The 25,147-nt window shown below is 42.9% G+C and overlaps 1 protein-coding gene across 1 annotated transcript in view; it reads right to left on the bottom strand.

Moving 5' to 3' along the window:
• The window catches only part of LOC147701026 (phospholipase A2 inhibitor gamma subunit B-like), a 212,035-nt gene that overhangs the window by 172,060 nt on the left and 14,828 nt on the right, over positions 1-25,147 (bottom strand). The window contains exon 2 of the mRNA XM_086929838.1: positions 119-238. Within this exon, the coding sequence (XP_086785964.1) occupies positions 119-238 (120 nt within the window). The remainder of the gene's footprint in view (positions 1-118; positions 239-25,147) is intronic.

Raw genomic sequence — 25,147 nt, 5'->3', positions numbered from 1 at the left:
TTGAGGCTGCTCCTAGACAGCAGGAGGTGAGGTGTCAATGTGTTCATATATGAATGTGTTCCCTTGTTGCATCCACTCAATTAGAATTGCGATTGAACCTATAATTCAGGATACTCACCAAGTGTGTTGTTCTCGAATCCCTGGTAGCACGTGTCACTTTCCTTATTGCACAATTTCATGGGGCCATGACAGCTGCTCGAATCGTGACTTATGCACTTCTCACAGGACAAAGAGTATCCTAGAAAGGAATGGTAGATGTAATATGAAAGTTTCTGACACCAGACAACTTTTCTATGCGGGGCAGAGCCACAATACAGTGTCCTTCAACGCAAATGGAAGTATGTGAAACAAAGACTGCATGCACATTTAATACACAACTATAAACCCCCAAATCAAAATCTCAGGCAATGCAAACCGCTCCCTACACACATTTCAATCTACACTGAGCAGAAGGAGGCGATCTGCCAACTTTGGAAATGGGGAACAGAATTTGAATCCTGGCGAAGGTTCGTCATCCTGTGATTCTGGGAGAATCTAAAAAAATCTGACCTTCCTTATGTAATGTTTGCTCTTGTAAAGCGCTGTAATGGCCTGGGGCCAAACTGCACAGTAAAAAAAAAGGAGTTGGCTATATACAAGGCAACGGGCCAAATAGTACATAATCTCTGCAATTTAACCAGCGGTGGACAAAATAGTACATAATCTCTGCGGTTTAGCTGGCCACAGGTTAAATAGTAGAGATGATGTACAATTTGATTGGCGCCCGGATAAATAGTGTGGAGGTCTATATTTAGCATGAAGAAAAAGAGACTCCACGCAATGGTGGCCCTATTGTAGTTGTATGCATCATTTGAAGTAAGTGCAAATACGAATCTACAGTAGATAACATAGCTTTTTGGAGGCTGATAGCTAATGGAAACCATCTAGGCAGAGCGGTTAAAGACGTCTATCTAGACGAACAGACATGGGTAAACCACTTTTCTAACCTTTATAAGGAATATGAGGCACCCATTTTAGATAGAACTCTAAGCAAGGCTACCACGGGGGGTTCCCTGGATTTTACCCTAGGTGAGACAGAACTGGCAATAACCCAGATTAAGTCGGGTAAAGCCCCTGGGCTAGACAAGATTCCGGGAGACCTATATAAACACAAAGTAGAAATATGGGCTCCATATATTAACCATCTGTGCAACGAGCTATCCCGGAGTCTAGAATTCCCAGAGAGCTGGAAGGGGGCGGAAATAGTTTTAATATATAAGAAAGGTGATAGGATGGATCCCTCAAATTATCGACCAATAAGCCTCATGGATATTTTACAAAAAGTTTACTCCAGACACATCCTATTCCGAGTTAATGACTGGCTGGAGGAAAAGGCAATTCTGTCTAGATATCAAGCAGGATTTAGAGCCAAAGTGAGCACTATCGATCAAATCTTTCGCTTTTGCTGCCTTTATTGGAAGTATATTAAGATCAAAAAGGGGCAATTATATGTCGCGTTTGTCGACTTAAGGGCGGCATTCGATTTGGTCCCACGCAATTTATTGTGGGAAACATTAAGTCTAGTAGGGATGCCACCCACTTTGATAACACAAATAAAAGAACTCCATAGAGGCAACTTTGCCAGAGTACGATGGGGCCCCAAAGGCGAATTAACTCCAAAAATTCCAATTGAACGTGGCGTGCGCCAGGGGTGTGTACTGGCCCCCACTTTGTTCTCGCTATTTGTAAACGATATCCCTACATACTTGGAGGGGTGTAAAAATGACTCCCCCAAGCTGAATGGCGAAAAAGTTACCTCCCTATTGTTTGCGGACGATACTATCTTAATCTCCCAGACAAAAAAAGGTCTCCAAGCCCTCTTGAACTCGTTTAATGATTATTGTATTAAAAAAGGATTGGAGATAAATGGGAAGAAAACGAAATGTATGGTCCTAAATCCATCTAAAACTGACAAGGGTTGTTTAAGTTTGAATGGATTAAAATTGGAATCAGTCCCACACTTTGGATACTTAGGTGTAACTCTGGACTCCAATTTTACTTGGAAAGCCCAATTGGAAAAATGCAAGATGATGTTTAACCAGAACGTAAAACCCATTCTTAGGGAGCAGGGTAAAAGTACAAGCAAGGCCGTGTCCCCTGCAGTTGAACTTTTTAAATTTAAGGTCCAACCGGCAGTGCTATACGGCTCGGAAATTTGGGGCCCAGGGTCTAGAGATACCTTTAGGGTCCTGGACAACAACTTCCTGCGAAGCTTGGTCAGAGCCCCCAGAAGTACTCCACTGGTCCCACTTCAGCTTGACCTAAACTTCCGTAGAACGGACCATCATATCATTCTACGTCCTTTACTGTTATGGATTAGGTTGTGGTGTGTACCCGAGCTGAAAGCATATAAGGATGGGTTAGTAGAAATTATGGAGCTTGACAGCTTCAATGTGATACCCTGGTTTAAACATATCAAATTCTGGCTTACCACAATAGGTTTGTCGCATTACTGGGAACATCCTGATTCACTCTCTTCTCAATCAAAAAACATGGTAAAAAAGAGTTTTTGGTCGTACATTATGGAAATGATCAAAAACGCTTCTTCAAATGGGTCTCTTGTAACAAGGTTTCTAACCTTTAAAGACGATCCATTTTTCGAGAGTTTCCTTGATGAAATAGAACCACCCCTAGCAAAGACCCTATTTATGAAGTTTAGATATGGAAATCTTCAGATTGGTTCCACGCTAGCCCGCTGGTCTGGTGGTGCAAACTCGGAGAATTATGTAGAAGATGAACTGTGTACCATATGTGGTTGTAACCAAAATGAAAATGAATCACATATCCTCTTCTTCTGCCCAGCATATGCACAGGCTAGAAATAGATGGATTAAACCCATATGTTTAACACTAGGTGTAAGATCGTGTTCCCAGGCTCTAAGGATCCTTTTGTCTAACACTAGCCAACCCATTGTATTTAGTGTAAGCAGATTCTTGCATAGTATCTTCTTCCTAAGAAGAAAGATGGGCTATAAACTGTAAAATGTGGTTATGTTTAAAGTGCTGTCGAGCATTAACTGAGGGCCAATTAATGAAATCTTATCCATGATGCCCATAAATGTTCTCACCAAGTATTAGGTATGCCTTGAACATTGTGGATTCTATTGTATGTATTTTTAATATTGACATGAAAACTGATTGTTTTATATTGCATGTTTTGCATTTTTTAAAAAAAAAGAAATGTTTTATTGTATTGATGTATTTGTCTTTTATGGTATACATGCCGAAATAAAGATTGAAACTGAAAACTGAAACTGAATCTACAGTAGTTTTTTATAATGGTAAGTGTGCGGGTTAAGGTAGGCTGTTTACAAATTAAAAGTCAGTGACATCAATTTTCAATCAATACATTTATGTATTTTTATAGTTCAACTAAGAAATGAAGGCACCAGAAGGGATATCACACACAGATATTTTGCGCTGCAGTCTCAGAGTATTTGTCTGTCTGCAAATAATAATTATTATGGTTTCAAAGCAGGTCACATAAATGTTTTATTAACTCAAAAGAAAACATTGCTTTTTAAATATTCAGTTCAGTTCAGAAAAACTTTATTTCGGTCTATGCGACCATAAAAGTATACTAACAGTAAACAATGCATTACAATTCATAACAGTTTTAGAATTGTAAAAATGATAACCAGTCCTCTTTGCAAAAATATAGTTACATCACCTCGGTAATTCGAATATGGACGAGGGATCTGCACTGACACATGTCTAAGTCCAATAGGTTTGTTAAAATACATGTGCGGGGTGGGTGCCACTCAAGAGGCAATAACTTGGAAAAGCCAGCACCAGCTGAAACCAATCAATAGTAGCAATAGGGATAGATGTAGTGCAAGTAAACATTTCATTAAATAGCCATACAATGATAATTCATTACAGGTACGTTCTAGCCAACATAAAAACAAGAAGTTTACACATATTAAACAATAAGAGCTTGATTGGTTTTAAAGTTAAAAGTTGTAAAAAGGTTTTAAAGGTAAGTTAACAAAAAGACCCTAGAAAATCAGGGACAGTGTGCTATTTGATACTGGACAGGCATATGTACAAAAGACCAGTGCGTACGCCAAATTGAGGTAACAAATTGCGATACAGCAAAAACAATGGGCTTGCAGATGTCATGCTTTAAAACTCTAGATGCCTCTATACAGTGTACGAACCCTAGATTCCCACACAGTGGGACAAGCCAGTGCTTCCTCGCTAGTTTGTAGGCAGGACAGAAAAAGATGACGCACAGCACTGACTTTTACTCCCAGTTGTAGGCTGGACCCTCACTCCCGGCCGTGTTGACCACTTACAGGAAAAGGCACGGATCAGCAGGGTGCCCAGTCTGAACTGGACATATAATTTTTTTGCCAGGAATGGATAAATGTCATATAGAATGGGTTCAAATATATACTTGCCCTTCAAGGATAAAAATGTAACCTTCAAGTGTACTATGGATGGGCTCCCTTGCACCTCTGCTAGCTTACTCATTCGATAGGCATTTACTACTTTGGAACGGAAGGCTGTGAAACACACTTCCTCTGGGTTGCTCCACAGGCTTGGTTTTCCCAGCCTGCTACATTCTTTTTTTATATGGGTAGACCAAGGGATTTTTTCTGCTCCTGGAAAGCTCAATATCTCTTTTAATTCCGCTCTGTAGACTGCCAGTTCCGGTGTCACCCATAGTCTGCCCCAAAAGGATGGGGGTCTGAGACCTATCTCCTCTCCAATGGGTCTGATTCCTAGGTCCAGCCGTAAAGGGATGAGCGGAGTACTGGAGGAGAGACTCAAAATAGGTCTTATAAAACTGTTTCCTACTTTACTCACATCTCCACAACAACAGTGCCCCCATAATTCAGCTCCATACATTGTTGCATCCCTGGCTTGCACCTTGTAGATCTCCACTAAAGGCCCAGCGGGATTGGAGGAGGAGTTTCTCAATAGTTGAATAATTACTCCACTAGTCTGGGCTAGCTCAAGCCTGGCTTCAGCAATTTGTGGGCCCCACTCTATGTTTTCTGTTAGGGTGACCCCTAGGTATTCAAAAGCCATCACCCTGTCCAACATGATGCCATCTAGACCAGGGTTTGGACGCGGTGTTTTAGGTGGATTGAAGACCATAAACTTTGTCTTCTTAGCATTGATCTCCAACCCCCTGCTATTGCAAAAGATGGCAAAGACCCCCTGGATGCCCAATGTTCATAAAGTTGTGTAATTGCTTAGTATTTCAATCCTGGCAACACAGTATCTGTTGACAAGCAGCAGCAAACAGGGGATAAAGACAGATATGCTGTATCAGTGCCCAGAGGTAGGGACACGCATAGCAGTCAATTGGTGCTTATGGGCACAGTGCTTTGGGACACTTGCAGGAGGTAAACTGAGTGAGACACAAGGGATATGAGTAAGTAATGCATCTGGGTAATACACATGACAAGTTCTTCCTCCTGTCTGTGAATAAACACTTTTTCATACTATTCATCCAGAGAATGGGTTTCAGGCATAGATGATTATTGGTTCCTAGTCCTGAGTGACACCTTCAGCCACACTGACATTTTAGTCTCCTACACAATGTGCCTTAGGAATAAAAGTTTTGATTGGCTAAGCATTATTTTAAGTGGGCAAGGCCCTATCTCTACTGAGCCCCCATTTCTGTCCTTGACAGTGCTTTCATGGCAAAAGAAATCCTGAAGACAATAATAATAATAAAATCTGAGTGACAGGTTTAGAGGCTCTACCTGATTAAAGTATTTGTGGAAGGAGAATGAAGTAGTAGGACTAGTAGGAGGAGGATGATGACAAGTGTGAGAATAAGGGCCAAGACGTGGCCCACCTGGAGGGCGATGGCGACCCTAACCACAAGACCCAGAAAAAGAAGAACCAGGCCCAGGGAGACCTAATCTACGAAGACCAGGGTTACCAATGCCATAGGGGATCAGCAACAAACGGATAATGAGAAACAGGACAAGGAAAAAGAGGACTGGGCTACTGAGACTAGGGCGAGAAGGCTCAGGAGGAGCAGGAGGATTTGGGAAAGGGAATCGGAACCCACTTTACAAAGGCATGAAGTAACCTTAGGTTCTTGACTATAATGATGAGGAGAGATTGGAGGCTGTGAGTACCCTACTAGGACTGGAAGGATGTGGGTAGAGACAGGAGTAGCAGACCCAGGTAGACAGAAAAAGGAGGACAAGTTGAGACCAATTGAAAGAAGGGCCAGAGACAGTGGGCTACAGAGATCCGATCAAGGAGGGCCAAGGGGCCAGAAGCAAAGGCACCAGGTCTGGGAAGAACAAAATCAGCAATGACTAGGGCTAGCAGGACCTGGAGACCCTATATTAGAATTATGAGGCAGTATATAAAGGACCTTAAAGACTAGGCTCATTATGACAGGATTCAAGGAACCATTAGGGTCGGACTCTGGATCCTAAACCAGGATGACAAAGACTACATGAACCAGGGTGACCCACAAACTCTGAACTAGGAGGATCAGTGCCACAAGGGATAAGGAAGACCAATCCACGACTAACTATTACTAGTAGGACCATGCTAGAGGGGATTATAACAAGATGGAAAAGGCAAACCTGGCTACCATGAGGACTAGTAGGACTAGGATGAAGCAGAAAGTCCAGAGGACTTGAAGAACCGATACAGGAGGACCAGACAAAGGAGTACTTGAACTAAGACCAGCACTACATGGACCAGAAGAACCAGGAGCAGAAGGATTAGAAACAGGCAAGTCAGGGTACTGGATAAACCAGGAGCGAATGACCAGGTGGACTGATGGTCGAGAACTATGATCAGTGGGGTGAAAGGGTTCAGAAGAGGAAGCCTGTGAAACAGGAGGCTCCGAATCCAAAGGACTAGGTGAAGGAGTAAATGGGAATAACAACTAGACAGACTGGGAGGTACAGGGTCATGAAGTTTTACAGCTGGAGATCAAGGAACCTCAGAACTATGAAAGGCTAAGATATGTTATTGCAGAACCATGAGGGTAAGGAGCAGAAGACATAAGACAAGAGAATCAGAGCCAGATTGAAGATGACTGTGAATATCAGGAACAGGAATCCAAGATAAGAAGGACAGGCATTAGGACGATCAAGTTGACCAATACCAAGGGCAAGCAGAAAACCAGTGCAATGAGTACAAAATGTACTAAAAGGATCATTATAAGGAGGACAGGAAACAGGACTAGGAATGTAGGAGGACAAAGGTGAAGGGGATCAAAAGTAAAAAGGCCAGCCTGAATCTGTAAAACTAAGGAGACTGGGTGGTGATGGCCAGAAAGACCAGCACCAAAATTACCAATTACAGGAAGATCTGAACAAAGAGAACCTTGATCAAGTGGGTCAGGCTCAACACTGCAGGGCCAGTAAGACTATCAGAATAAGCAACAGATCCAGGAGGACCAGGGAAACCCAAACCAGAAAGACAAATACTGAGAAGCCCAGGATATGAGAGGCCGGATGGGCCAGGGCCTGTATAATCAGAACTAAGACAACATGACCAGGGCCAAGATGGCCATAAAGAAAGAGCCAGTTGAGCAAAGACTAGAGGAAACAAGAAGAGATACAATGATCAAGGGGATATGGGAATTCAAGACCTATGAATACAGCTCCAGGTTGACCACAAAGACAGGGGCCAGGGCTAAAGAAATTACAAATACCCAAACCAGGAACACCTGGTGTACTAGATCCCGGAGAACCAGAACAACAGGTTTAGGTGGAGAAGGACCAGACTGGCAGGATCTGGGTGAGGATCAGTAGTACCAGTATCAGGAGGCCCAGGAATAGCTAATACAAAATACAAATAAGGGTCAGGAAGATGAGGGTCAGGAAGGACTAGAACACAGAAGAACCATATTCAGGAAACTAGTACCAGGGTACCCAGTGGTAGCTGAACCAAGGCCAGGATGAGGGTCAGGAGGACAAAAACAGCTCAGTAAAGGATGACTTGAAACAGGTCCAGGAGGAGGACCAATGCCAGATGGCACAGAAGGACATAGAGGAGACGAAAGATGAATGCCAGCAGGAGAACACCTATGTGATTTTATGCCACATGTATTAGGATACCATCTTTGTAAACAGTTTTTATAGATGCCTATTATGCTGCCTACCGTACACCCTTTCTAGCCCACATATAGAACTGGCAAGTATTTGATGAAAAAGCAAAGCATGAAAAGAGAATAAAAGTCTAGGACTATCACACTCTAACCTATGAGTAATAGCAAATGCTGTTTAATGCTGGCACAGTAGTCTAAGGGTTGATCTGATTGGCAGAAACTTAGCAGAGGGGTATAAAGTTGGATAAATGAAATGTGGCCTGTGAAGAATGGCAAAAAGAGTTTGAGAAACTCAGATGACTGTAATCATCAAAAATGGTAATGGTTAACAAAGAGTGTCAAAGGTTTACAACAGTCAGCAGAGGGGAAACAAGGATCATAAGGATCAGATTAGCAGAAATGGGTGTGAAGGAGGATTCCGGGTAACAAAAGGCTCTGATTGCCATCTCTGATATTACTGGGAACCACGACCAGCAGTAATAGCTTAAGCCCTAAATGAGTGGTATGTGAACCTCTAAGGGCTAGAAATAGTGGGCCTCATTTACAAAGAATTAGTAGAGTAGGGCAATGCCACAAGTCATTTTACTGCACTGCCCTGCATCAATTGGAAAGGGCAGGAATAGACTGTTTTTACAAGAGACAGTGCATACCTGTCCTTTAAGCCAGTGCCGGCACACAATTTGTAGCCAAGCGCAAAAGCAGACACCTTTGCTCAATGATGCAAGGGTGTGTGTGTTGTCTGCATTATTTTTTTTGTGCAGAAAGGGGCACCTTCATGTAAAAAAAAAATCATTAGAGGTATTTCCCTTGTTCTATTTGTACTGCAGAATACAGCACACTTAGAGAGCAGAAAAAATGAGGGGAAGAATCTGCTCTGGGGAGGCATACGTTTTTGGCACTGCCCCAGATTTACGTGATGTTGTAAATATGGGGCAATGTCAAAATCCATGGGTGTTGAGTGAGAACACCCACAGCAACACCCCTGGAACGCCTCTGAGGTTCTTCGGTTTCCGACTTTGTCCTGTATTTAGCCGCCATTGTGTGTCCCGTAGCCATTTTGTGTTGCCCTCACTCAGGCATCACGGCAAACGGAGTGTTTTTGCCTTTTCCAGTGGCTACGTGTCTCTTCTGTTAAAAAGCAACCCCCTGCCCTTGTTTACGAAACTGATGTCAGGGTCTGGCCGAGTTCACTAATCCATGTCTGGGTTGATTGATCCCTGTCTCGACTGACTATTTGGCTTCTCCTATTCTTTCCTTACATTATCTTATCTGACTGGCCTTCGTCTTCGTTATCCTCTCCTAGTATTCTCTTGTTGCACAACTATCCTTTGAGGCACACAAATATGTCCTGCCACCTGCAAATTGGATTGTCGGAGCTAGCACTGATTAATTTGTGGGGAGGGGTGACACACAGGGTTTGAAAGAGAGGCGTATTTGGGACACGTGATAGCTTGTTTTTCTTTTCCTTTTGGCTTGCTTTGTATATACTGGGAGTATATGTTGTAAATATGTATGCTGTAAAAGATTGTACGCCACGGACTGAAGTGGCAGTCTCCTCAGAATATACGCTGTACGTACGTTTGGGACAACTGTTCTTAGCTGCAGCTAATAAACCTGGTTTTCTACGCCTAACAGAGTGTCTCGTGTCTCTGTTCAACAAGGCAGGTGAGCTTGAGGATTTAAGGCATGCCCTGCGCCGCCAGGCCCATAAGGCTCGGTTCTCCAACTGGCGCCCACGTGGGGCGGCTTCAGTGGTAGCGGTTCAGCCCGAGGGTCGTGAGACGCCTCGCAAGAGAATTCCGGAGGATTCGCGAATTACGTCAAGCGACCCCTGTATGTCGAAGTGGACCGAAGGTCTTTTGTAGCGCGGCTACTCTTTTCCGACGGCTGCTGACGACTGCTGCCCTGACTGCCGCCCTGCCCTGGTCCTTTTGGAGATGACTGGCATTGCGAGACGTTAGACGGACCTCTGTTGGCGTGAGAAAACACTTAGTTAAGTATTCGTGGCTAGCGCCCACTTCTTTGTTTTGTTTTGGGGTTTTGTTATTCGATCATTGCAATAGTCGAAGCCAAGTGGTGAGTACGTTTGTGCTGTGTTATTTATTTTAACCCCTTGAAGTTTGGAAACAGACCAGTGAAGTAAAGATGCCTGGTTTTTGCAAATTTAGGAAGTTTTGTTGTTTTGGTTGTAATAGGGATTCCCGACTCGAGGACTCTTGCCTGATTCCTCCGGCTGGAACTCCCACTTATGAGCTCTATTCTGAACATGGTGTTGGCCCCATTGCCTTTAACGAGGCATGGATCCGATACACAAAGAAAGATGGTGTTCTGCAGTGGCCACAAAATGGTAGCTTTGAGCCTGATATATTATACAATTTAGAAGCAATTTTGTTCAAAAGACAATGCCAGCCGGCAATGTTTGACTCTTTCTGCCTTTGGCATAAAGAAGCCAAGCAGAGAGAAATTAAGCAGGCAAAAAGGGATAAGAAAGCGAAAGATATTACGATTATACAGGCTGCCCAGCAGTTCAAAGAAAATGAGATTGATCGAGCGATTGAAGTTTCAGACAGACAGCATCGTATGACAATAGATAGATGCTACCCTGTGTTGCCTACTTCTCCACAGAGTAAGGATCTTGACGAACATCCCTTAATGTCCCATTTGTTGAGATTGCCTCCACCTTATGTACCAGGAGCCAATGCCCCTTTATTGCTTCCACCTGTCCAGCAACCTGTTGTTCAGCCAGTTGGTCTGGCTCTTCCACAATTGCCTCTTCCTGTATTGCCACCCCGCCTCCTTTGCCACCAACTTCTGTACCTCAGTCTCCTTTACCCTTGGTTCCTCTTGTAACGATCTGTCCTTCCCCTCCTTTGCTTAATACCTTGTCTCCAGTTTTACTGTCGGATTCTCCCACAGCTCGCAAACGGTTGGTCGATACTGTTTCTGGCCTTCTCTCCCTTTTCTTTGGGTCTTTTTCCATGACTCCTGCTCTGTCTCGAAGGCAGTCCCGTAGTCAAATCCCAGGTTCCAACGAACGGATTGCGTTGGACTCTCTTGCTCACAAATGGATCATGAGTGGTCCACAGTATAGTGTGCCTGATATCCGTAAAAAAAGAGAGGTCTTTTGGATTTTTACTCTCGGAACTTTCAATCATGGACTAAACCATGAATTACCATGGGAAAATGCAATAATATAATACTAACATGACCTTACGAATCATGAGCAATCTCTGTCTGATGAATATATTCCGCTTGATGAACGAACAGCTCTTTACTACACTGCCCCTTCTTTAAGGACTACGCAGCAGAGGGCTTCTGTTGTGCCTTCTATCCGTTCATAACCCATAGCAGTAACTTTAGTTTATATACATTTAGCATTTCCTCCCGAAAGCCACAGATTAGGTCATTTATTGATAAAGCATCGGTTCATTTTGTTTCGCTTTAACTTTGTATCGCTTTAAATGGACGGCATACATTTAAGATTTTTTTTTTTAGAAAGGGGCGTAGCCACTTTACGAAATAAAAGGGTCTCGAAGGATGCAACAGGTCTGATCGCTTTTGCCGACAGGAGCAGTAGAGGAAGGTCGAGGCGCCGCAGTCTGGTAGCGAAGGTAAGATCCTTTCACACCGTGTGAAAACTCCGCATCATTTTGCTCGTAACTCCGCACTCCGCATTCTGTAAGGGATCAATTTAAATTTCCCGGTGCTAATTTTCGCGCCTTTTTTCGAGAAAGCGTTCATAAAATCGATATGTATATAGTTGAATCTTTAGCCGTTCTTCGTTTCTGTAAGTAAAAAAGATCGCCGTATACTCGCTAATCTTAGCTCCCCTGTGGGTATTCCTCCCTTTCTATATGCAGGGGCGTTTTTCTACGACTACTTCAGGCATCAGAGACGCCAACAGCAGTCCCCGTGGGAAACGAGCATTTCGGAAAAATAAACAAAGGTTTCCACCGCCGCGTCTTACGAACTACTAGCAACAATGTTGCAAGAACACGGCTACCTTGGATAAATAACAAACATAAGGATGAAGCGTAAACATGAACTCTTTAAAAGTCAATAGATAAATAGAAGCAGTATTAGAGCGCATTTTCTTTTGATTATGTCTCCACTTTAGTTACAAATACCGCTGTCTATCAACTGCCACGTACTGACGAAATAGAACCGGCAAGCTTTGTTTTCCTTCCTCCACTCCAAAAAAAGATGAAAAGTTTTTTGATAGGTGATAGTAAGATGGAGGCAGTGAATACTGCATAGACAGGTAAGATTGGCATCTGGGACAATTAATAAATTAATAAATTAAAAAAGAAAGGATCGTAGATGGCTTTTAATTTTAAAAACAATGACACCAAGAACTAAATAATTCAATGGGTTACTTATTTTTATTCTTTACGTAGTTATCACATACCGAGTCCGGTTTTCTGAATAAAAGAAGTAAAGGTGCCTTACTCCCTACAACTACCTCATATCTTTCTGGTTACCAATCTTTATAGGTAAGAATAATTTATGTATAAGGACACAGTTTAAGTACATATCCTTCCTTGGTTTGTTCTCTCCATCAAATATCAGCTATGATCTTTTATGTAACTAGCGAACCATCAAGGCTGTAGGAACTCTGAAATACTGAAGTACATCTCTTTTAGAATCTCCTAGACAAAACACTATGTATCCTTTGCTTACCACTTCTAGTTAAAGTTTTCAATTCAATCCTCTAGTATAAACCTATCTATAAATACAGGCCTCCGCCCATATCTGCTCAAACAAACCTAATTAGGGTCCCAGATAAAAGACGTAGGAAATAATAACGATAGGCTCTTGTGTGTTTGTTAATAAATAAAAAAAAATTATTTTCCAGTATTAGGTAGGGTGACTTTCCTAGGTTTTTAAACAATATGGATGATACACCAACCTCTATGAGGTTTTGATATATGTCTGTATTTGAAACGTAAATGATCATGTCTAGTTCATGATAATTGTGAAAGATGGAATTTTTATATATATATGGTTGTTCCTACTACTTTTTCTCAAATATGTTTTGCATCTATACATGAGCTAGGTTGATGAACTTGATTAATTTATGAGCAAATTTATGTTTTATGAAAAGCAATGCACTGTGATCTTAAATCCAAATTGTTCTTAAAAATTATCATTGTATCTTTTTTGTCTAGAAAAAGGAAAAAAATTATTTTGGCTGACCATCCAATATTGTCCTGATGAAGACAATTGTTTTTGTCGAAACGCGTAGACACACGACACGCAGCCTCATTCTCTGCAACTAGAGAATACTTTGAAGATAAAAAATCAATTTTATATGCTATGAAGTCTGTTTATATATATTGAAAATAATCACATGAACTTCATGATTTAATCTGTTTATTGTGTTAAAAAAATTTTTAATCCATGTATACATTTATCTTTTATAATTATATTAAAGAGTATCTCTTTTTGATATCAGTTCAGTCCATTGCTTTAATCATTTTTATCAATTTCTTGTGTTTTTTTGAATGTTGTTTCCTATAATCAGCTAGCTCTTGTTTTTATAGTCTGCCTGGGTTTTTACCTTCACAAAAAAAAAAAAAAAAAAAAAAAACCTGATATATTGAGTACCTTTATGCAATGGAATGCGCCCAAACAAAGATATGTTTTAATGTTATATTAGACAATCTGGTCAAAGGATGGGAGGATATGGAGTTGGGTCTAGCTCCTCAGGGTCTGTTGGACGTGCAGGCTAAGTTTGATAAAGGTCTTATTGTGGATTCTGAAGTTGAAGATGCCTTTAGGACACTTGTTGCTTTCAGGTCTTTATTTTCTTCTCAGACTATTCTTGAACCTGATCCTGCAGTTCAACAGAAAATGAAACATTATCTTATGAGAGAAGTTCCTCCAGTATGGAGAGAGGAGGTTCCACAGGCAGGCATTATTCCGCGTCTCCCTGCTCATTTCCAGCGTATATGGGTGCATGTCCCCTGTAAACGATCTGAAGTTTTGGCCCTCAAACAGTCTTTACCGGACCCTCGTACAAATCCTGCTGGATATTACAAAGAGCTGTCCAGACTGTTGATGCGTGTATTATGAATTTGGCCGATATTGACATGCTGATGGGGGATGTAGTTCCACAAGCGTTGTGGGCTTGGATTCGTAGGGAGGACCACGACCAAGCTTTAGGTGGTAATTGGGCTGCTACTACTGCCGCAGATACAGCACAGGGGGGTGGTGCTAAGCCAGATGATTTGATTACACAATTGCCTGGTAGAATCATAACTCTAATGAAAACGATGATGCCTGCCTTACGTGTTAACTGGGATAAGTTAGCTGCGTGTAATCAGAAGAAAGATGAGAGTGTCTCCGATTTCTTTACTCATTTTTAGGAGATGTTTATCGACCACAGTGGTCAAGATATGAGTACTGAAGGTGGACAGCAATTTTTCGTTGATAAATTTGTATTTAATTTACTTCCAGAATTATCACATAAGTTGAAAGACTCCGAAAGTTCGTGGGCTGTTTCATCCTCTGCACAGATATTAGCTACTGCTCAATATTACGAGAATAGGGATAAGGAGGAAAAAGATAAGATCGAGAAGAAGACTAAGGAATTAAAAACGAAGGTTCTTTTGCAACAGGCTTATCCCCCTAGTTCTGCTCAGCGCCAGTTTCAACAGCCTCCCCAGCTTCAGAGGTTGTTACAAAAACCTGTACCTTTTGTTCCGTGACCTTTGCTAGGTCCTAATCAATGTGCCTATTGTAAAGAGGAAGGTCATTTTAAGAATAGCTGCCCGGTTTTTTTGCAGCGTAATGGTGTATTCCCAGGGCCGCGAGGCAGTGGTGGTTTTCAATCAGCACCTAGAAGTAGAGGGCGAGGTGCGTTGTCCCAAGGACAGTGTTCCTTTCCCCCTCAGAATTCTCTGAATTATTTTGATCAGCAGAATACTCAGTCTGCGCAATTTTACAATGACGATTATTGTGTTGAGAGTGAGGCTCAGGATTTTCACACTAGTTAGGACAGCTATGGACAAAGTAAGGGAGTCGTATCAGTTCCAGTGGATCAGAATGGACCTTATGTTGAAGTTGTTGCATTGGGTGTTTCAGAGCCATTTCTATTGGATACTGGTGCAATGCGAAGTTCTATCATTCACTCCAAACTCCCTGGGGCACCTTTGTCTAGCTTAACTAACGTTTCAGTAGGATTCTCTGGCGCCCCAGTTAGCAAACCCGGTTTCTTGTCCTTTGCCTATCTCGATTGGTCCTTATAATTTGGAGGCTCTGCTCATTTTGACGACTGGTTGCGGCAAGAATTTGTTGGGTTTGGACTTGTTGAAATGTCTTCATGCAACATTGTATTGCTCCCCCTCTTGTGTACATCTTACCTTAGGTGAGAAGTTTGTTTCTCTTATGTATTTATCTAAGGACCAATTCCCACCTGAATTGCATTCTCTTCCTGCTACGCTTTGGGCTACGGGTCAAAATGATGTTGGTCTGCTCCAGATTCCACCTTACGTGGTTACTATTAAGCCTAATGTTAAATTACCACACATTCCTCAGTATAAAATTTCTAATGATGGTAAACGAGCTTTGTTGGCTAATATCTATGATCTGGTTCAGAAGGGTGTGGTCGAAGAAACGAGAGGCAATGTTTGCAACAGTCCTGTTCTACCTGGCCTTAAACGCACTGATCCTTCTTAGCCTCCTGTATATCACTTTGTGATCTATCTTCGGGAGGTCAACAAAATTGTTGGCCCCCAGTTTCCTGTTGTCTCAGATATCACTGCCTTGCTCACTATGATACCCGCTTCAGCAGCATGGTTCTCGGTCATTGATCTCAAAAATGCTTTCTTCAGCATTCCTATTGCTGAGGAAAGTAGGGATATGTTTGGCTTCTCTCTCGTAGGCCGAAGTTTTCGATTCAAACGTGCCCTATTGTGAGAGTCCCTCTATTTATAGTCAGGCTTTGAAATCACAGCTCGATGCTTTCACTTTGCCTCCAGTTGCAACTCTTATTCAGTATGTGGACGATTTGTTAGTTGCTGCTGATTCAGAGGATGTGTGTAAGGATGTGACTGTTTCGTTGTTGCGTCATTTGTCTGACCTGCATCACAAGGTGTCACCCTCTAAGTTGCAATATTGTCGCCAAGAGGTTACCTACTTAGGTCATCTCTTGTTGAAGGAGGGATGACGATTGACCCCAGAACGTATTCAAGCAATCGCGCAAATATCTGTACCATCCACACAAAGGGAGATGCGTGCCTTTTTGGGCATTACCTCTTATTGAAGACAGTGGATTCCAAATTTTTCTTTGTTGGCTAAACCTTTGTTGGCACTTACGCTGAAAGATACACCCCAACCTCTTCCTTGGACTGATGAATGTCAGAAGAGTTTTTCTGACTTACGTACTGTCTTGTGTTCTGCCCCTGTGTTAGGTACTCCAGATTACAGTAAGGCTTTCACACTTTAAATTCATGAAAGAGAAGGTTGCACATTGTCAGTTTTAATACAACAATTTGGAGACAAACAACAGCCATGTGCCTATTTTTTGGCTACTTTGGATCCAGTAGCCAAGGCATTGCCTAGTTGTCTCAGAGCTACAGCAGCGGCAGCGATTTCCATTCGTCAATCTGCTGGATTGGTAAGAGATAACACTCTTGTTGTTTTGGTACCACATGCAGTGAATACTCTTTTGAACAGAACGAAAACACAACATCTTAGGAGTGCCCGCTTGTCTGGATATGAGCTGACGCTCTTGGCTAGTCATATACACATCAAGCGGTGTAATACTTTAAATTCAGCAACGTTGTTACCCATTCCGGAAGAAAAAGAATCTCAAGAACAGCATGATTGTTTTCTCCAAACAGAGGAGGAAACGAAAGGCAGAATAGACTTAAAAGACACACCACTTGTGGACCCGGATGGGATCCTATGGGTGGATGGGTCTTGTTTCAAACTTCCTAATGGCGAGACGACTGCGGCCTATGCTGTTACCACTTTGTATACGGTAGTGGAGACAGCATGCATTAGACAGAATTCAGCCCAAGCAGGTGAACTGATTGCCCTGACAAGAGCGTGTGTGTTGGCGAAGGGAAAGAGAGTGAATGTTTATTCGGATAGCCAATACGCCTTTGGCGTGGCTCATAGCTTCGGTCGGTTGTGGAAGGAAAGAGGATTCTTTACTTTCCATGGGACTAAGATACAGCATGGTCAGTTGGTAACTGACCTTCTCGAATCACTTGCTTTGCCTACCCAAATAGCGATAGTGAAGTGTAGTGCTCATAAGAAGATCATTGATGATGTGGGTTGCGGGAATGCTTTTGCAGACTAGGTAGCAAAAGAAACAGCGAGAGATGCTATGAGTCGCATGTGTGTTGCAGGCCCTGCAAGATGGGTCAGAGAGGAAGGAATGTGTGAGGACTCAATAGAAAGTGTGAGAATGATTCAATGAGAGGCTACTGAAAAGGAATTGAGTAAGTGGAGAGAAAGTACGGGAATGTTGGACGCAACAGGGTGCTGGACGGAATTGTCAGAACATCAGCGTTGGCTGTTACCAGCCGCTTATGTATTGCCTGTAGTTACTATGGCGCATTTTCCAGCCCATATCAGTGCAAAGGGAATATGCAAATTTCTGGCTCTCGTTTGGCAGAATGAAGGAATTCCTAAATGTGCGGAGAATGTGGTGAAACTTTGTATCGTTTGTTTAATGCATAATCCATGAAAGGGAACCCCAACTCCAGCAGGACATTTTGCTCCCCCTAGGTACCCTTTTGAGGTATTACAAATTGATTACATTCATATGAAACGTTGTAATAACCTCAAGTATGTTCTGGTGGTGGTGTGTGTCTTTTCCAGATGGATAGAGGCCTACCCCTAAAGGACAATACTGCTTGGTCTACTGCCAAAGTCCTTTTGAAGGAATTTTTCCAGAGGTTTGGTTTGCCGCGAATTGTCTGGAGTGACAATGGAAGTTAATTTGTAGGCCAAATTATGCAGAAGGAGTGTGTGCGGGTCTTGGTATTAGGGAGAAATTCCATGTGGCAAACCACCCTCAGTCAGCAGGTTTGGTAGAGTGCTATAATGGCACTCTCAAGCTTGAACTGGAGAAGATTCAGGCCAGCACGGGTCTTGCTTGGCCTGACGCATTACCTTTGGCACTTTTTTCCAGGGGAACTACTGTACATTCTTGTTTAGGACTCAGCCCATATGAGGTCGTTTATGGGTGCCCAGCTTATGTCTTGGGAGTCCCTCGACCTAAAAAGTACTCTGACATCCCGTATTCAATGTTGATTGACTATTTACATGACCACACCACTAAATTGCGTGTTCTTCACCAACAGGTTCAAAATGCTTTGCCGGAGGCCTCTGCAGATCCAGGTCACTCCATCCAACCCATTGACTGGGTCTGCCTGAAGAATTTTCAGCGAAAAAAGAATCTGGAACCTCCTTGGGGCCCACCTCGGCAAGTTCTGCTAGCAACACGTACAGCAGTAAAGGTCGTCGGGAAGAAGAATCGGGTCCATGGCGTGCACTGCAAGAGGGTACCTTTGCCTTTACCTTTCGATCAGTGGGTCCGTAAGGGTATAAGTGACAGTGAAGGCGAAAGGGTCCCTCGGTTTGTACCTTTCAGTAATGCACGCCTGGATCGAACGAACTCTGAGAAAGAAGATGACGACGTGTTGCAAGAAGCTGTACCATCACATTTGCGATTGAACACAGTAAATTCAGAGACTTTGTTTCGAGAACAAACGGTACCTAATAAGACTCGGTTCAATTTAAGATCTAGATTATTGAAAGACAATTGAACTTTCTTTTTCCTTTTTCTTTTTCTGATCACACTTTTTGAGAGACATTTCTTTTCCACTATCCATCAAGTTGCAGGGTCACAGTAGGAGTCTTAGGCTGTGACCTGAGTAGTGACAGTAGGTCTGATGGACTTGCAGTGTCATAGGACGGCTAATAATCACAGCTAAGTGATCTAGGAAGATTGCTGTGAGCAACACTTTAGAAAATGGATATTAAAGTGGAAAAGAGTGATAATAATAACTGTTGGTTAGTCCATGTGGCATAGCCTTATGTATTTTAACATGTTCACGTATTTTATTTACTTGTGTGAGTTGGGTTGTTCACACTATGCAGCAAGCACCTGTTCCAACTTCTGTTTCCTTATCTTTTCCTACTACTGCCTCCTCACATCAGTTTCATACACTCCCGGAACATGAGCAAATTAGAAGAATAGAATACTTCCACAATTCATTTATCCAGTTGTTGCATCAGCATCAATTGGTAGTCAATACTACTGACTGTTGGGTTTGTGGGCTCATGCCCCATAACACAGAGAGAGGGATCTCATATTTAGTCCTTCCATTTTCCTACGCAGGCTCCTCTTGGGCCTATTTGGCCATGTTTTCTAATGTGTATCAAAATCAACTTCGATATCCTCCTGGTAGTCCATATGGTGGTGGAGCAGATTTTAGTCATAGTTCTTTCATAAAGGGAATAGTGGCCAAGGCTAGAATTGCTGAACTTACTAAGATTCCCGTTGATGAAAAACAAGCATATGATGGCTGGAACGTGACTCGTTATGTTACTAGCCTTACAGATAAGGCTAGAAGAAGGAGATCCCCACCAATTTGGACCGTACCCCATCGAGGTAATTTCTGTCTGCAGATAAATGGCCACAATGTTAAAAACAAACAGGATTTGAGTGTTTGTTCCCATACATATATCTATTCACCTTAGATTTCTTCACCGTTAGTGCCATCACAAGGCACATATTTTGTCTGTCATGACAGAGCCTATACGTGGCTTCCTACCTACTTTTCAGGAACTTGTTATGTGGCTTTCCTTCTTCCTCCAAAATATACCGCTCCTTCAGGTCATCATAGAAAAAGACATAGCAGAGGGGTTATTGATTCTAAGGACACAGCATGACAAGAAGGAGGTGACTTTATCAAAGGGTTGCTTCCTTTCTGGGACCCAATGGCCAACAGCATAAACACCAGACAGTTAGTTCGCGTTGTTGAGGCTACTATAAATGTAACTTCTGGAGCCTTGAGTAATCTGACAGCCGAACTTCAGGAGGATCGCCTTATGACTTTGCAGAACCGGATGGTTCTAGACATTGTCCTTGCAGATCGTGGAGGAGTCTGTAAATTAATCGGGTCTAGTTGCTGCATTTATATTCCTGATAATGCCCCTACGGTATACCAAGCCATCTCTAAATTGCATGTAATTTCCAGGTCTATACACCAGGACACAGGAGATTGGACTGTGATAGGATGGTTTTGGGGACTACTGTCCACATGGGGATGAAAGATACTAACCTTCCTTGGAATGGTTTTGGCCATCATTTTCTCTTGTTGTCTTTGTCTACAATGTGGCCCTGCCATCTGCAGTCTTTGTGCCACCATGTGTGTCCTAAGGCCTGTGTCACAGAAAACAGAGAACATTAAAATGATGTTGCAGCAACAGCTCGACGACCTCATGGCCATTGACATCGACTCAGATTAACTTGAGTCTTTTGTGTTTTGCCTGAGTAATGGGAAAAGGAGGGTCTGAGGTTCTTCGGTTTCCGACTTCGTCCTGTATTTAGCCGCCATTTTGTGTCCCGTCCCTATTTTGTGTTCCCTCACTCAGGCAGCACGGCGAACGGACTGTTTTTGCCTTTTCCAGCGGCTACGTGTCTCTTCTGTTAAAAAGTAACCCCATGCCCTTGTTTACTAAACCGATGTCAGGGTCTGGCCGAGTTCACTAATCCATGTCTGGGTTGATTGATCCCTGTCTCGACTGACTATTTGGCTTCTCCTATTCTTTCCTTACATTATCTTATCCGACTGGCCTTCGCTATTCTCTCCTCGTATACTCTTGTTACACAACTATCCTTTGAGGCACACAAATATGCCCTGCCACCTGCAAATTGGTTTGTCTGTGCTAGCACTGATTAATTTGTGGGGAGAGGTGACACACAGGGTTTGAAAGAGGGGCGTATTTGGGACCCTGATAGCTTGTTTTTCTACTTTTCCTATTGGCTTGCTTTGTATATACTGGGAGTATATGTTGTAAATATGTATGCTGTAAAAGATTGTACGCCACGGACTAAAGTGGCAGTCTCCTCAGAATATACTCTGTACGTACTTCTGGGACAACTGTGCTTAGCTGCAGCTAATAAACCTGGTTTTCTACGCCTAACAGAGTGTCTCGTGTCTCTGTTCAACAAGGCAGGTGAACTCGGGGATTTAGGGCGTACCCTGCGCCGCCAGGCCCATAAGCCCCGGTTCTCCACCTCTTTGACATAGAGTATGGCAAGGCAGTATCTTACCTCATTCGATATCTATGAAGGTGGCTCTGCTTCATCTCATACATATGTTTGAGATGCCTGCACCAACAAAGCATTAAACCTGGGCACTGAATCCTGCTCCGCTGGCAGAGTTTGCTGGATTTTGCATTCTGTGCGTTCTGCGGAGAATGCAAAGTTGCTGCAAAACCTTTGAATCTGCAGCGGAGCGGAGTTCAGCCCTGGACCCTCCCGCCTCCCACACCCGCAATAAATATTTAATAAATACAATTTACAATTAAAGTAAAATGAAACCGCACTTACCTTATCGAGGCGTCCCGGGCTGCCCTCCTCCTCGCCGTAATCCCCTACATCAGACATAAGTCATGGTAGAACTGCGCAAGCACCTGCATGTGCAGTTCCACCATGAGGTAATGGATTACGGCGAGGAGGAGGAGGGCAGCCCAGGATGCCGCAATAAGGTAAGTGCAGTTTTATTTTACTTTAATTGTAAATTGTATTTAGAAATATTTATTGTGGGTGGGTGGGAGGTGCGTTTTAGAGTTTCTGGCCAACTCCATAGAGCTCCGCTAGGGGAGCAACTCCGCCTGCTACACCCGGGCTTACAAACCATCATAAAAAGATACACTCCAGCGGCGCAGGCCTCTTGTCATTAAGACTTGGTGTGTAAGAAATTGGATTATTGGATCGGAGGGTTAGAAGCCCTATTCAAGCAACAACCACAACTCTTACCATGGTGAACCACACACACGTCACTAAAGTAAGCTTCTCTCAGCCCCCTGGTAGCTTGGCACAAAGCAGCCTGGCTTAACATTGAGTCTTGGTGTAAAGTACCTATACAGCACACAAACAGTAATACAGTGAACATTCAATACAAGAAAAATCCCAATTCAGACAAATAGAATACATTTTAATACATACATGATACCAGAATGACAAACATCCTATCAGTAGAACTGGAGATATGCTATTTTAAGGTTTTAGGTAGATATTGCACCCAAAAGAACAAATAGCACCAGTCGCGCTCCTCTGGTCATGCTAGACCAGGGGAAAGTTATAGGTTCAGGTTGATCATGATAAAGTGTAGGTCAAATACAGGGAGCCGGGTTGTCTCCCTGAAAAAGTTACCTTCTCAAAGTCCAGTGCAAAAAGTTCAGTTCACAGTGGAGGAGGCCTCAAAGAGCATGGAGATAATTGTGGATGGTCGCTATGATGGAAAGAGCTAGTCGAGTGCCACAGTAAACTAAACAATGGTTCCCTCTAGGGAAAACTAATGGCCTGTGCTTCCTATGCAAACAATCACAGAATGGTCAAGTCAAACATCAAAGTTTTGGAAAAGACATATCATTTAGTCATCAAACACATGTTCACTTATATGCATATATATGTGCAAACACTGAACATATATACATATTGATGGTCTCTCAACAGGAATATGTACATCTGTTCAAGCTGTTCAAGCCAAATAGTACATGATCTCTGTCATTTAGTTGCAGGACAGATAAACAGCCATTGGCCCATTTGTATTTAATCTCTGATATTTAGTCAGCAACTGGGTAAATAGGGAGGTCTTGTTGCTATTTGCATGTTGCTCACAGCTACTACGTATTCTCTGCTATTTATTCAGAGGGCAAGTAAAATATGGAGGGGCATATTAACAAGGACTTTATTACCGTTTTCTTGTCTTAAAAAGCCAAAAAAGCGGAGATAAAACTATCACCCTATTTACAAGAGGGTGCTAACATGCATAATCGCATGTTAGCACCCTTTTTACCGAAGCCAACTTTTGCATCTCTAATGAGATGCAAAGTGGGCATCACTGGGCGTACTCCGGATGGACAACCTTGAAAATATCGCTGATGTTCACATCGCGATATTTACAAGGCTGCCCCAGCATTTTAGCACACGTTCGTTTTTGGAGAAAACTACTGTTTTCTCCTAAAACTAATGTCTGCTAAAATGCAGACTTATCTAGCCCTAAAATTGGGGTGGATTATGCTGATACGACACTGTGGGTCGCATCAGCAAGGGTATCGCCATTTTGCAGGGAACATCGCTGGAAAATCAGCGATGTTGCCTGCAAAACGGCGATAACCTTGCTCTCTCTGTAATGTTTATCGCCCTGGAGTATTGCATTGTTAATAACGTGATACATTCCAGAGATAGCCTGCCATACTAAAATTATCGCTAAGCACGGCCAGCGTTAATTATCGCTGGCCATTGATAATATGCCCCGAAGTTTTTTAACTGTTTGCATGAAATATTCCATGATCTCTACTAATTTTTTGGCATCCAGCTGAATGGTGAATGTTAGAAAGTGCCCTTTTTTGTCATGGTAACCCCCCACTTGTTGCTCTAGATGCTGTTTTTTTAGGGCTGGAAGAGCACTGGGACTTGCTAAACTGGCGGTAGTCCCACAGCAGCTTCGTCCCTTGAACAGTAACTGTGAATTGGTACACCCAATCGGCAAGCACCTATCACTCTCTGTAAGTCCCTAGTAGATGGTACCTGTTTTAGACAAGGCAAAGGTGATAAGAGTAGTCCCCAGGGTTGCAGCACTTTATTGTGCCACTGTGGGTGACCGAAGTAAAAGTGTGTCAGCAGGTCTGCCCTTGCAGACCTGGATGAGCAGCTTGTCTGCTCGAGAAGAGTTCTGCACAAACCATGTGCTGAAGAGACATACCACTGCCTTAATGTAAGTAAGTCACTCTTAAGGTGCCCTCCTTAGCCAAGGAGTTGGAGTGCATTATGTTAAAGGTGTGTATATATATGTTCCTACATGTATATCCCTACAGTGACCCTGAAAAGCAAGGTTTTACTGTAAGAGACCAGTGTTCCAAAGAGTAACATGAGCTGGACTCCAGGCAAATTCAAGATAGCCATCAATGATACGGAACAACCGAATTGTGTTGTATATCGTATCAAATGCCATGATTTTTCTCCCCAACATGTTTCTCGTGCTGAGGCTGAGCTGGCATGCACAGGGATACCACCCTGTGTGGGTGCCCCTCTAGGATACAAAGCATGAATGCCTTGGCGTGCTTTCCTGAGCCATTTGGTGTGAAGATAAGAGTCTTCCCTCCTGGTAGGATGTATACAAAGGTCTGGCAGGAAGGAGGTCACAGCTAGGCCCTCCCATAATGGCTTACAGTGATCAATGCGGTGAGCATCAAAGGCTTCACCACTCTTGATATGTAATTTACCTTGTCCCCCAATCAAGGACAAAGCCCTTACCGCCCAGTCTAGCTGACCAGTAAAAAAAGTAGGTATTCAGGAGGCATACACCTCCAAAAGACTAGCCACAACTTTAGGGTGGGCTAGAAAGTCTGTACAGGCAGGGACCAAAAATTTAGTGTTCTGCATAGCTTAGTAATGTACACGGACAGGATGTTGTCACTACAGGGGTGGGTTTGCTGCAGGGACAGCCGCAGGGATCAGTAGCCCATTGGTCACTGTCCCACAAACCATTCTTGCTCCCTAAACTAGGATTCAAGGGGCTCTCTGGCACCAGAATGGTATTATTACCTTGGAATCAGAGAAGAGGTATGAAGAAGAAACCATCAGCAAAATCAGGACTTTGGGCTATGCCGCACTGTAAAGAAAGGACACTTAAGTGCCTGTAGAGTCCATGAAATAAACCGGTATGCCGACATGTTTGTGGTGAAAGTTTTTTGCTTGCAGCAAGATGGACTTCAGTAGACACAATAAATCTGAAGCAGACTCCCCGGACTGGTGGGACCAGTCAACAGCGACCTGCAGGAGAATCAACATGCTGCGACACAAGAATTG

This window comes from Lissotriton vulgaris, chromosome 7 (genome assembly GCF_964263255.1).
Source record: "Lissotriton vulgaris chromosome 7, aLisVul1.2, whole genome shotgun sequence".
NCBI classification, from domain to species: Eukaryota; Metazoa; Chordata; class Amphibia; order Caudata; family Salamandridae; genus Lissotriton; species Lissotriton vulgaris.
Note: the sequence above shows the minus strand (reverse complement) of the source record. Positions and strands in the feature narration are given on the sequence as shown.